Source organism: Opisthorchis viverrini, assembly GCF_000715545.1.
Source record: "Opisthorchis viverrini unplaced genomic scaffold opera_v5_362, whole genome shotgun sequence".
Lineage (NCBI taxonomy): Eukaryota > Metazoa > Platyhelminthes > Trematoda > Opisthorchiida > Opisthorchiidae > Opisthorchis > Opisthorchis viverrini.
This window is the reverse complement of record NW_008752013.1, coordinates 68692-83513: the sequence shown is the minus strand read 5'-3', so window position 1 is coordinate 83513 and position 14822 is coordinate 68692. Positions and strand designations below refer to the sequence as shown.

General features: G+C 47.3%; 1 protein-coding gene across 1 annotated transcript; it reads right to left on the bottom strand.

Annotated features, from left to right (window-relative positions):
- Window positions 1-228: 228 nt before the first annotated feature.
- On the bottom strand, window positions 229-1077 carry T265_10323 (hypothetical protein; the record flags this gene model as incomplete). Its single annotated transcript, XM_009176659.1, has 3 exons — window positions 229-609; window positions 645-838; window positions 876-1077. The coding sequence occupies 3 exons, from the start codon at window positions 1075-1077 to the stop codon at window positions 229-231; spliced, it is 777 nt and encodes a 258-aa protein (XP_009174923.1).
- Window positions 1078-14822: the final 13745 nt, after the last annotated feature.

Below are 14822 nucleotides of genomic sequence, written 5' to 3'. Positions count from 1 at the left end.
AACATCTGTGTAACAGGACTTCTATATTGAGCCAGGCGCTGTTGATGCTCGGCAATCAATTTCGCGCGTCTGTCTTCCTTGCGTTGAGCTAAAGCAACATACAAGGGTTTGGAGCCCACCAAAGTGGCGTTCATTTCAGTACGGCCCGAGATTCTTTCTTTGCCATGCATAACCCTGACGGCCTGTTCAGCATGATCTGGGTCATGGAAACAAACAAAACCAAAGCCTTTAGACTTTCAGGGTTCTTATAACCCTGACGGCCTGTTCAGCATGATCTGGGTCATGGAAACAAACAAAACCAAAGCCTTTAGACTTTCCTTCAGGGTTCTTCTCGACGCAGCAGCTCTTAATCTCCCCAAATTCACTGAACATATCGCGCAACTTCTCATCAGTAGTATCCGGTGGGAAGTTCTTTACGTATATGTTGTTGAACCGGAGTTTTCCTGAGGCCGATTTACGGTCTGAACTGGGTATGAATTTGCCGACGTACACAACTCGATCATTGATCATCATGCCATTGATTTTCTCAATGGCGCGTTCAGCACACTCCTCTTTCTCGAAGTGTACAAACCCATACCCTTTCGAATTTCCGTGTTCGTCCATGGCAATCTGAAAGTAAATTGCTTGAGAATCAAACGACATACCTTGCACGAGAGTATTTTCCCGATAAAACTGAAAGTATCGTAAAGCTGCTTCTGATCAATGGTCTTGTCCAAGTTCTTGATGAAGATGTTACCCTTCCCGGACTTTCGAAGTGAAGGGTCGCGTTGGGACCACATGATACGGATGGGGCGCCCCATGAACGACTCATAGTTGAGATTTTCGAGGGCGCGCTCGGCTACAAATTGTAATCACGGATTCACAATCCAACTTACCATCTTTTGGTTCTTCGAAATTTACGTAACCGTAACCGAGAGAGTTTCGGGTGGCCAAATCGCGACAAATGCGAGCGCTTAATACGGTACCAATTTCCGAGAATTTAGAATAGAGTAAGGCTTCCGTGGCCAGCGGGTGCAAGTCACCCACATATAGGGAGGTCTGAGGCAAGCTTTGTGCCGTTTGGGTTGCAACAGCCATTTTTTGTTTATAGATTATTCTTTTGAAATTTTTTTGGGAGAGTTTTTGTGTTTTTTATGTTTTTGCAGCGTGCACACAGTGCAGCCGCACACCGTTTCAAATTTCGCAGTAAAAGTGGGAATGGGGGACCTAGTTCAAACAAAACTCGTTTCATTGTCGGTGCCGGATACTGTTTATTTAATTGCACTCAATCATGGTTCACAAAATTCCGTTTGTGAATAAACTTGGCGGGTTTTGTTTCGATTTGGAAGCTATCCCAGGGCAACGCACGTTTATCTCACCGCGCATTACGAATCTTGACGAAATATGCATGCGTTGAATCTCTCAGAACTGCACAACGCCTACCCTAGGATAGGGATCTTGGTTATGAGGGTTATTCACTGCGTCATGCCGCAAGAGAGAATTGGTTGATCTTTTGCCGCTTTGAGGTATAGTTTTTCGATGTTGTCTCAATGCCAGTTGGGACTGAATTGTGCAGAACACAATTATTAAGTTAACTTAGATATTTACGCTTTAGATGCCATGAAATGCTAGTGCAGTCTGGGTTGAATTCTGAAGGCAATTTTTGCATATGAATTGCGTTGTCCTTCGGTGCCCTTCAAATGCGTGTAACATCTGCAGAATTATCAGTGCAAATATCATCCTCTTAAATAGATTAACAACGTCTGCATGCGTAATACGCATGCATATGTAACAAATTAGATGAGTTTGCACACAAACCTTCGGCACAACATGCCCTTTTCCGAACATAATAATGAGAGAAATCTTGACGCATTGTGCAGAGTTGATGCAAGTCTACACCTTTGCATGATCACCGTTCTCACATATGCATAAATTTCTTAATGGATAATACATCATTTCCTGTTGCAAAAAATAGGACCTACTATCTTCTTTCATTATGACAGCCGCACGCTCTGTCGCCCACCTTGGTTACCAATCTTAACTGCCAGGTCGGTGACTATTCGACGCGTACTGTGAGGCCCCAACTTTGCATGAAAGCCAGGTCAACAGGATGTGACGGCCTTCCGGACTCACAAGCATGCGCCTTGTGGCTTATCTTCGCTACTTATCGTAGGCCCATACCCATGTGCATCGAATCGAAATTGAAGCTGAAGAGCTAAGTGCACAAAGGTGATGTAAATTCAAGTAGTACAGAATTGATTCTTGGAATCCGAAGACAAGGATCGTTGAACTATGAAACCATGAGGATAGTTGTAGCAAGGACTTGGTGAGTCGGTGTGTAATAAAGAGACCTCGTTGGTTTTACCTCCTTACCGCCTGCAGAGTTCGAAATTGTGATGACTCGATCATGCCTCAATAGGCAAGTTGGGAAAGGAAACCTGCAACTAACATCGCTCAGCTAGCGCACTCCCCTTAATTCATGTATGGTTACGACGGTTCCCATCGACCACATACCACCATTACCTACTATCTGAACCTGAATATCGATGGCCGTTTTTGAGATTAGGCGCAGTCGTTTCACTACGCTAGTTGCAAATTTTATGGACTGTTAGCTGTCCACTATTTTAAACCGCTCTCTATCTTCCAAATCTGTGTAATTTTTCAGATCTTTTTGACACCTCCAAATTTCTATTTCTCACTGCAGATATGGTTGTCCCATTAACTCATTTGGATGACAACAACAAAACACTCTGCTCCCTCGAAAAATCCCATTATATTCTTCTATGTTGGTTGTTTTCTGTCACGACTCCCACGCCAAACTCATCTTCTCTGCCAACCCCAACCGATACACGATACGAGGCTTCTCACTAACCAATGTAGTACGTCGGCATTAACGTACCGAAGCTGCCACAGCCAGCCTGATGGCCTGTCCGTAATTCACCTTGTCTACCGTTCCCCGGTAGAGCGTGCTACACGCGCTTAAAAAGCTGTCTGAAGCCGCTAGATTTGTGCCCAAACGGCGATGCACTGGTCACTGTGTGGTACCGTCTGATCTCGCTGCCCACAAACTCAGAAATTCTTCCCACAGTGCCATCAAGGAATAAGTATGTTGGTGAAGATATGAACTTCCCTGCACCCGATGCGGCGTGTGCAATCATACAAAAAATCCATAAAACTTACTAGCTGCAACAAATTCTTTGGCGCTGACCAGCGAGACGCCTATCGCAAAGATGGCAAACACTTTATGAGTTTGCGCGGAAAAAGACAGCATTGTTATTTCGCATGTGCTCCTTCAAAATATTTCCAAATCAAATACAGAAGAAAACGCGTGAAGAAACCAGCTTCTGCACAAGACTTCATACCGTGTTCACGGAGAGATCACGCTGAGCCATTGCAGTCATTAAAAACTTGAATTCCTTGACCAAATTGATGAAGCCTGAGTGCACCTAAGGTTATTCAGCAGAACTGCTAATCCGAAGGACATCACCCTGAGCCATTGCAGCCATTAAAAACTTGAACACCCTGGCCAAAGTAGGTAACTTTGAGTGCTATCCATGATTAACGAGGGGAAATCTATAACGTAAGATAACCATTATGACGGCAAGGGCAGATCTGCCAAACGCCAAATGGCAAGGCGCCCGAGAAAAAGCTGAGCGTTTCGGTGGACATCAAAACCTCGATAGATCTCCGACGGTTAGTTGAACACATTCAGAAACAGATCTACATAAACCAAACTGGGTTCCACACGGTTAGAGGATACATCAACCACAAATGCACCCTACTACAGATCTCAGAACAGCGAAACTGCTTCCGGCAACCAATGGTTGTGTTCCTTAATCTGAAACCTGCTTTTGACCCTGTGGACCGTCAGGCAATATGGCAGTGCTTGTGGAGCAAGGGTGTTCCTCATGAACTCTTGACCGTCCTCAAGGCGCTGTACCACAACTCTCGCGGTCATGTGAAGGTCCATGTGAAGCCTTCGCCTGAGTTCACCACATCAAGTGGTGTCAGACGAGATCGTCCTCTTTCGCCTTTCCTCATCAACTTCGTCATTGCTGTGACCATGGAAGACTTACTATAAGCCTCTAAGCCCTGTGTTCGCGTGGCGTCCGCTCAAATGTAGCAAGTACGTAGGCGACATAGATCTTCTTGGATGTGACCATGTGGTAAGTTCAACGATAATAAGTAATCTAAATACCCCCCTCACTGTTTGGCATGCGCTTCACACCTGCAAATGTAAAGCGAAACTGCAAAACCGGTTAGATCAGTATTCTAGCCTCACGTTTGCGGATGAGCCGATTGGGATAGCAGGCAAGCCTGTCCAACTGGGTAGCTGTGCCAGTCCCGGTGGTCTCGCAAAAGATGATATCTCCGTTCCGGTTTGGAAGGCCAGAGCAGCCTTTGTGAACCTGCGTCACCTGTAATAAATTTGTGACATCAGCTTATTCGTCAAGGGTCGAGTTTACAACGATGCGGCGTGATTCATATCGCTATATCGGTCTGAAACCCGACAGTGCGCGGTTCACCACATCAAGTGGTGTCAGACGAGATCGTCCTCTTTCGCCTTTCCTCATCAACTTCGTCATTGCTGTGACCATGGAAGACTTACTATAAGCCTCTAAGCCCTGTGTTCGCGTGGCGTCCGCTCAAATGTAGCAAGTACGTAGGCGACATAGATCTTCTTGGATGTGACCATGTGGTAAGTTCAACGATAATAAGTAATCTAAATACCCCCCTCACTGTTTGGCATGCGCTTCACACCTGCAAATGTAAAGCGAAACTGCAAAACCGGTTAGATCAGTATTCTAGCCTCACGTTTGCGGATGAGCCGATTGGGATAGCAGGCAAGCCTGTCCAACTGGGTAGCTGTGCCAGTCCCGGTGGTCTCGCAAAAGATGATATCTCCGTTCCGGTTTGGAAGGCCAGAGCAGCCTTTGTGAACCTGCGTCACCTGTAATATATGTGTGACATCAGCTTATTCGTCAAGGGTCGAGTTTACAACGATGCGGCGTGATTCATATCGCTATATCGGTCTGAAACCCGGACAGTGCGCGTCGGCCGCGCCGTCCACCACTTTCAGTGTTTGACTTTTGATGTCTTCGGGGCTTCGTTCGAGTGTATTGGGAACACCGCATCGGGTCACGAGGCCTGAGCGGTGGTTTTACGTTCGATTCCAACATGAACGGCTGGATGACGCCAATTCTGCTGCTTCACCAGATCTGATTTTCTGGTTCCTCATTTTTCACCGTTAAACCTATTTGTCATGTGTCAGGCAGGAAGCCTCTCGTTTTCCTCCATCGTTTCGTTTTTTCCCCGCCACCCTCAGATCCCAACGATCTAGTCTTGCTCGATATTCTCTCAAAAACGCATGGTAACCGTGCTTGCTCCCCGTGCAGCTTAAGTGGTGACAAAGACTACATCGGATACTGCACACACACATTATGACGCTGTCCCTTTTCCTAACCTCCCTGTGCCCCTAATCCCGCCAGTTATGCCTTTATTCTGACTGATCATACCCGACGGCATGCTACCCAAGATTTGGGAGGCAGAGGTAACAAATAACACGCAGTTCCAGCCTTTTTGGTTGGTTTAGAAGTGCCTGCTTTTGGTCCACTGGAAAATTCACCATAGGATTTTTGCGCGATTCTGTCACGGAATATATGCCCTGGATACTTTCGTCTGAGTCGATGTCGGCAAGTACGCGGATGTTCGTACCTCTGAGTCCCAATAAAAGTGCCCTCACGCAATTTCCATTTTTGTCGTCTTGGAAGATTTTCATCGCTTGTCTCCTATGCAAGGTACGCTGGCGACGCCGAAAGATTCGCAAAACTAAAAGACACTCCTCTCTAGAATCAAGGATTTTGTTTGTTATTTTTGAAGAACCTGCAGGTCGTGATTGTGTAGCAACTAGGATTAAGTGAAGTTGAAAACTATAGAGAAGTGTGCTTTTGAGAGCTGAAAGCGTCTGGATTTTTCTACTGGTGACCTTTATCAGTATTTTGTTAAGCTTCGACTGGCGCTCAGTGTTCCTTAATAATCAACCACACGTCAATGGGGTTCCGCGTCTGACGTCGGTTTAGTTGTCGAGCCAAAGAAATGATCTAATACAATCGGAGGGTTTGTTGGTTGGGAATCCAACGTTTTCGTCCATAAAGCCCCATTTGAAGCGCTTCTGTTGGCGCTTTTGCTTTAGTTAGCGGATCGCCCGGTAAATGGTGGCTATAAACGTCCAGAAAAAGCTCACGTTCTTACTCAGCTAATTCCATTTGAACGTTTCCGTTTGCTGCAAGGATGCTGTGTCTTGCAGCTTGAGCTTGAAAATACGATTGTACGTGGGGTGAATGGCCAGGATTTCTCACAGCACCGAGTTCAAATAGCGAAATGAAGATGCTCCCACATCCCGCAGGCTTCACAATGGAACGGATATTCACCACTGGTTACGGAGAGGTTGCAACTTGTGCATTTCCCCGTAAAATGTCATCCTTATACGCTGTAGTTTCACAAATTCTGGAGGAAATTGTTTCAATAACAAAACTTGCCTATCCCAAGCGAGAGTAGCTTGGAGTAGCTTAAATTTCGATTAATGCATCGGCTGGCCCTCGAGCTTTTGGCTCATTTTTGTGGAAATCTTTGCTCCGCAAACTTTCTATCTAGCGATGAGACTTCAGAGCCACACAATCTATTTACCCGCATCTGTTGTGTGAACGGGTGCCACCGAATGACAAAAACAAACCCAACACTACCGGTTTGGCTAAACATCTCGCTCAGGTGCAGCAATTAGTGATCCGTGAAAGTTGGCAAACGATCCATTTTTTTGCATGGTTCTTCGCGCTGCATATCAACACGGAAGCTGAATACAGAAGCAGTTTCTGCTTTCCGATCCATCTAGCGATGAGACTTCAGAGCCACACAATCTATTTACCCGCATCTGTTGTGTGAACGGGTGCCACCGAATGACAAAAACAAACCCAACACTACCGGTTTGGCTAAACATCTCGCTCAGGTGCAGCAATTAGTGATCCGTGAAAGTTGGCAAACGATCCATTTTTTTGCATGGTTCTTCGCGCTGCATATCAACACGGAAGCTGAATACAGAAGCAGTTTCTGCTTTTCCGATCCCACGAACCTTTTGCCTCTTACACACACATATACCTATCAGACTTGAAAAAGCCGTTAACTTAAACCCCGGCTATGAGGTATGTTGAGTTTTCTTTTGCTTTGTTCGGGGTGGGCTCATTTGGAAACTTATGATGAAGTGATCCTAAATAATTCTGGGGACCTATAGTCACCAAACTTTAATCAGCTTTATTCTGGGTGGCTTGTTGCTGATGCATCTTCTACCGATGTGCCTTCTTATTACCGGACTTCAAATTCCCTCCCACAATCTATATCACCGGACGGACTAAATTATCGGTTGCTTGGCCAGTACAACTTTTCATTTCAACTTCTCATCACTTTCACTGAGGTAGCTTTGTTAGGATAAAATTATTTCACTAAGTGAGACCCTCTTAATTCGAAACCTTCTGTACGTTCCTAGGAACGCAATACGGCTCCATTAATTATTTCACAGTCGCGGGCCATTTACATTTGTTTCGGCTAAACCACTCGCCAACATCTCTAAAATAATCACGTCAATCTGTACTGCTCCATGCAGAGTTTGAAAAGACACCGCTCGGCCGGGACGACCTAAGTTCATCTGTCAGGCATGCCACGACTAGGTACATTGAAATCCACTCCCCAAGCATCCATAAATGCGTTGCTCCAAGTTGATGTAGCTGTGATTGGTGTCGTTGCCGCGCTTGCCTGAAGCCCGCAAAATTGGTGTCAAAGAAGAGTGTCCAACCGCCCCACTAGACAGACTCAAAATCTCGGAAAGACGGACTAATTAAAGATATGGAGCATTCCAGGTTGTCGCTTGCGTGCTGACGCTAAACTCCAGGATAAGCCCCAGCGTCACCCCCCATGACGGCTCAGAACCTTTCAAAGACCATATCAACACCACACATATCGAAACATGCCAGCGATCAGTTAAACGTAAGGACAGGAGCCATTCATTGACTTGTCTTAGTTATTTAAAAAACCATGCCCATCAAAGTGGGCTTGCATACTGATATCATCTTCAGATTGACCTGGTATGAATTCTGATCAATCCAAATTGCCGGCGAGCCTCAGATAAACCAAACACCCTGGTATGAATTCTGATCAATCCAAATTGTATTCTTCACGAACCTAACTTGTTGCCGGCGAGCCTCAGATAAACCAAATAGACTCCCAAACTGACCGTGGCCACCATTGAATTGAACCTTCTGTAAAAACAACACACTGAATCTTGGGGGTCCTAATCAGAGTCCACTCCTCCTTGTACCGCATCGGCGCTAGCCATGGTATAACTTCTGTTGCACACGGGACCTTGCCGGTGGTGCTACGGAGACGTGATAGATTCTCGACTGGAGACTGGGTCTCACATAAGGAATTATGTGAGCCCAAGGATAACACAACGACGTGTCTAGCTTTACCACCCATAGAGAGGCTTTATGCAATGCGTGGAAAACGCGGACTCCTGGCCAGTACTCAGCACCGAATTGGTTTACGAACCATGTGACGGCTACTAGCAACCCTGTTTCCCCGAGCATCGCGCTTGGATGTACAAGGGCTAGAGAACCGAACTTGAGAAAAAGGCGGATTTCAAGGAGTGAGCTAATGAGATGGACCCACGACCCAGTGGCCAATCTGATGTTTCTGGTCTTCAAACCTACCTGCTACCCTGCAGTTCGCACTTGATTGTGCAAAGGCTAGAGATGCTTCATCTTACCATAGCCGTGCGGCCGGTCTCCATTGGAGTTCCTCAAGGCTCCGTCCTGGGATCAGCGCTGTTTCGAATGTACGTAAAGGACCTTCCAGATGTTCTTGCAAGTCCCTGTCTGCTTTTTGCGGACGACCTGAAATCCTGGAGTGCCAATGCCAGTGCCCTCCAAATGGATGTAGACGCTGCAAAGCGGTACTCGTTGGACTGGTACTTTCCTCTGAATGATGAAAAGTGCGTCCATATGTCATTTGGAGGAGACTTAGTGAATGCCTTTGTTATGCATGGAGAGAAAAGACAAGAAAACATCATGAAGATAGATGCCAAAAAGGATTTGGGCATCTGGATCTCCTCAAACTTGCCCTTCTCACTGCGCCATGAGAAATCTGCCCAAAAGGCATTTGCAATTCTACGGGGGATCCGACGCACCTTATCCCGTATCGCATGGACTTCTAAACACTCTATGGGGCCTACGTCAGGCCGCTCCTGGAATACACCAACCAAGTTTTCTACCCAGGACGCACGAACGACGCCAGCCTCATTGAGCGTGCCCAGCGGGCCGCCACTAGAGTGGTTGCCGGCCTCGAATCCGTGGACTGCGAAACGCGTCTCGCGATGCTTGACCCCTTTCCCTTAGAGTACCTTCGCCTCCGAGGAGACCTAATTCTTACTTATGCCCTGTTTGAACAAAGCTTGGTAAACAGGCTTTTTCACCACTGACCCAGCAAACACACGGTGGGGGGATAGTAAGAAAATTTTCAAGCTCAGAGCACACACTCATTAGACAAAATTTTTTCTTATTTCGGGTAGGAATGGCCTTCCTCCGACGGTTGTCCACGCTCCCTCTAGAACCCAGTTTAAAGCACTATTAGACATTTATTTATGCGAATCCTCGCACTTCCAAGCATGCTGCCCCTCGCTGAAGACACAAATATAGGTCCTACACCCTTTTTTCAATTGTGCCTTTCAGGTGAACGACAGTCACGGACCGACAAGAACAAAAGTGACCCGGGAAACTTGGGCAAAGGCTCGATCCTGTGTATCGATCCACGAATCCGTGAATGAGAAGTTACTGGCGTGCAGATTTTCATGTTGATCCACGAAGGTACACAGGCTCTAAGGTCGGTTCATGACACCGCGTACGGACGCCAGCCATCCCAAATAACCGAACGTCACATCATTTGGACGGCGTTTCGCCTGCAGGCTGCGGACTGAACGAAGGCATGCTCTGACTGGTCAACCAATGCCAACCAATCTGGATGGAGAATCTTTAGCTCTACGCTTCTCGTCCCCTCGCGGAGGTTCCGGCAAGAACTTGTGAAACATTCTGCGATTACTCCAGAAATACAGTTGTAATAATCTTATTTTGTCTCCTTGAAAGGCTGTCTAAAGCTACCGTGCCTTTCGATTTATCGTAGTTGGCGATTCAAGGAGGAGAGCCACAGATGGTGGAAAACTTTACGTACCTCGGTTGTTGCATGAGCCCTGACGGAAGTGTATCTGATGAAGTCAGTGCAAGAATCTCAAAGGCTCGAATCACGTTTGCTAACTTGCGTCACTTATTGCGTCAAAAATGCACCTCACTGGATCTTAAGGGTCGTGTGTGCCAGGCTACAGTAAGGGCTGTGTTGTTGTATGGGTGCGAGACATGGCCTCTTCGAGTAGATGATGTGACGCGTCTTCAGGTTTTCGACCACCGATGCCTCAGAAGCTGGTTCTGGATGGCGTCAGCGTGTCTAACGAGGCGATTAGAAAACGGGTATTTGGTTGTGCTGCGGGCACCTCAATCCGGGAAAACATCCAGCATCATCGAATACGATGGCTCGGTCATGTGCTACGCATGCCGAAACACCGTCTACCGAGACGAGTCTTGTTCTCCGTGCCTGTTTCAGGATGGCACAAACCATGAGGTGGACAGCACATAACTTGGCAAAAAGGCGTGAAAGAGATCACGAAGAGTTTGGGTGTTGTTGGTGTTGTGTGACTTTTAGGATGGGGTCCTCGTGACCCCGTCTGTGCTTGGCTGGAGACGTTGCAAGAAATGGCGGCTAATCGATGTCAGTGGCGTTCGTGCTGTCAGTTTCTTTCCAGATTGTCTGATTGAGCGGTTGGAGGCGTAGGCACCCCAGTATGCTTGACATAGACCAGCAGCCAACATAGGCCAGACGAACCTTATGGTTGTACGGCAGTGAAGCATCAGTGGAAGCACTGATGTTACTGTCTTTGATGATGATGATTAGTTGGCAAAGCAGGAAACCAAGGACCGATACAGTGTTGCACGACCGATCAGCAGACCAAGATACAGCGTCCCGAAGAAGCGACGCTTCAGACGCTGGCTCTGGCCCTTGGTGACAAATTTACAAGACGGGCGTTCTCCATCCCTCAAAACTAGGGACGCACGGCTTAGAGGCTGCTGGATAGACCTCACTCTGCTTGACGTGGAGATCCGAAATCTCAGAATAAAGCCCTTTTGAAGCCATTCATCTGTGCCATGCGCGACATACGTGCCGTTCCGGCCGAAACACGGGTTCCCGGTCTTGGTTCACAACGCATAAAATTACCAGGTATTGAAGTCCCCTATTGGAGGTGATGGTGGCAAATGATGAGTCGTGTCTGCATGGTTTGGCTCTCGCCCTTAGCAAACTCGCCCAAGGGGGTTCGCTCTTGCATGAGGCAGTATCGTCTGGGATCTAAACAGCTCCTTTCCAAGGCCCCCAATTAATCTGACAATGACAGCTGTCTATCCCTCTACACCATCGAACAGGTTCTTCAAGAACGGTTTCCACGATGATCTACAACCACGATGCCATGATGACTGCTGGTAACTAGAGTGCGAGAGCCGAAGCTTCAACCTATGTTACTCGTTATGCTCTTGAGAAGTTTGGGTAGGAAAAACGCTGTGAATATGGCAATCGACTGATCAACTTTGTTGCCTTCGGTTGACTTGTGGCATCCGATACTTTCGGTATCCAACGCGGCATCTATTCACTTGGTATTCCGTTGACGGTCGCACTGCATCCCAATTGGGCTGCATCTTGGTGGCAGGCCGATGGGCATTGTATGCTAAGGACTGCAAGTCCTAGGTGAAACAGAAACCGGAGTTGCACACTGCTCAGACCATATCCCTGTTTGTGCACCAACTGCGACCTACAAATAAGATCAACGTGAACCGCCAAGATAACCTCCCGAATACTGTCATCAGCCAGCTTAGCGCCAACTCACCACCTCCGAGTTCAATACTCTATCGATGATTCCTGGCTCCATCTAAAGACGTCCACACAATGGGCCGCCGCATCAAATGATGGCAGAAAGATTTGATCCCCGAAAGGACCATAAAAAATCGTTCAGCTGTAGCACCCTTTCGGTACCTAATTGCCATACCACTCGAAGGAAGCACAACGGCTGGGATACTGCCAGGACCATACGCCTCACTCATCAAGATGCTTAGGCGTACATGGTCACCGCCCTCAGTTTTCACCTCATACCCTCTCATGCCAGCCACTCAACTCAGAAAGAGCATATGGATTATTGGTCAGAACTAGTTTCTAACATCCAGACAGGTGTAAATATTGGTGGTTATTCTATTTTCTGTCTGATCAGCTGCGCTTCGGGATGAAATATCGTTCAGCTGTAGCACCCTTTCAGTGCTTAACTGCCACCTGAAGGAAGCACGAGGTCTGGGATACTGCCAGGCTGCCCAAACACAGACATCGGAGGTCAAAGGCAGAGGTTGAGTAAGAAGCATGGACCTTCCGATCAGTAAATTCGCGCTCTAACCACTGAGTAGTCTTGCTTCAGGATAATGGCAAGGTCAGCAACTTCAGAGGCGCTAACGGACATTTAATTAGGAATGGACTGAACGTATCATCTCGCCACCCAATTACCCATCCAGCCCACCATAGACACCACAACCTGTACGTCACATACCGTCGATTGTGTTGCCCCTAGCCAAGGCAAATTGGCCGAGACAATCAAGCTACTAAATAACAAAGACAAAGATGGTATCCCGGCGGAAATCTACAAAGTCTGTTCGGCTTTCGAACGTATTGAAAAAAATTTCTGCTGAATTTTGGAACGTAAAATGTCTCAAGTGGATTGGGGCGTCTCTGTATTGCCACCTACCAAAAGGACGAAAAAAGGTTTGCAGGAGACTGCTACACAGTCGGCATCCTGATACACCGTTTGCTTTAAACTCCGGTGTTCCGCAAGGCCATTCACTTTTGCCGATGATTTTCAATGTCGCGCGTCGTCAGCGGCCTTCTTGGAGTACCCATAAACCCTACCATATAGATCAAGGACATTAACTATGCTGATGGTATCGTCGTCCTGAGTCAAGTTCCGCCAGCTCACCCTTAACAATGTCGACCACTACGCTTTGCCGTTTGTATTGGAAATAGGTCCTGGAAACGAACGTGCACCGCAAGCATGGATTTCCATTCTGTTTGATGTTGAATGAGCGTACAAACCAAGTCGATTGCTTCATTTGTTTGGGCTCCATCATGCCCCGCGACGATAGGAGATAGACATTATCATCTAAGATGCTCACCGACGCTCGGAAATGAGTGTTTTTAAAAAGCTCCATGACTTTTCGCCTCCATTTGAGCTAGTGATGATCATTTTCAGAAGGGGCGCTCGCAGTGTGGCAACCACATATGAATTAGCTTGACCTCCGTTGTAGCCAGGTTCCCTGCGTCGCTTATGTTACGAAAACGGGTGAGGGCGGGACCGGTGAATACGTGGCAGGATCCCGGCCAGGATAGGGCGTCAAGCGATAAGGCAACTACATTGGTATTCCCATTTAATTTCGTATTCGACGAGCTAATGAGACGAACACTGGAAGGCATCCAAGAACATGGAGATCGAACAGATGCCGACGAAAACGCTGTTGATCTGAAATATGCAGACAAAATCGTTCTGGTCTTCAAATAGGAGAACGCGCAGAGAACTTGGATGAACTAACCAAAGTCACCCTGTCCTTTGGCATGAGCTTTGCACGCACAAAGTTTAATGTCAGTGGTTACAGCTCGAATTTACTGACAGGAAGGTCAGTGGTTCTAACCTGACCTCTGCCTCTCGACCCTTCCTGTCTGGGCTTGGGCAACCTGACAGTATCCCAGCCCTCATACTTTCTCCTGGTGGCATGACAGTTAGGCACGAAGGGGTGATACACCTTAATGATTTAGACAAATATTACTGAAGTGGTGCTTTTTATCTCAGTCGATGTGTGCTGTGTCTCCGAAATACCTATACAGGGCCCCACTTCGATGGTGTATCTGAAGCCGCTCAGGACGATAGCAAGTTATTCATATTTTTTCTTCGAGCATCCGGTGATCCCAACGCAAATGCTCGTGGTATTTATGGTGTGGAAGTTGCGCTCAGCCCCTTTTTGGCATGCTGAACGGTCGTGCAACCCTGTATCGGTCCTTAGCTTCCTGTTCCGCCCAATATGGTATATCAGATGGCACGGTAGCTCTAGACAGCCCATTATGGAGACAAAGGAGAATTATTACAACTGTATTTATAGGACAATTACAGTGTTCCACAAGGTCGTGTTAGAACCTCCGCGAGGGACGAGAAGCGTCGAGCTAAAGATGCTCGAGCCATGTTGACTGGCATTCTGACCTTCGCTTGGTCCGGAGCCTGCACCTGACATATCCGTCCTCTCGACGTGCTGTTCGGTTATTAGGGATGGCTGGCTTTCGGACAATCCCATTGCTGAAGGCGCCTTACTGGACTGGATCCTAGTAAATAGTCACCTTTGCGCTGTGCGGTTGTCTGGCTCAACTAGGATTAACGCAGGTTGATGCGGTAAACGGTGCTTATTTGTCGTATCGGCATACACTCCAACACACGGCAGTTCTGAGGTTGATAAGGACGGGTTTTATCAAGATCTGTCACAACAGCTTCGGTCGGCAAGCTGGACTGATATTGTAATCCTGGCGATTGGTATGAATGCTCAAGTTGGCTGAGCGAACCCGGAAGAAACACAGGTGGTAAATTTGGAATCGATGCTCAGCGCAGGGATAATGGGGAGTGTAGT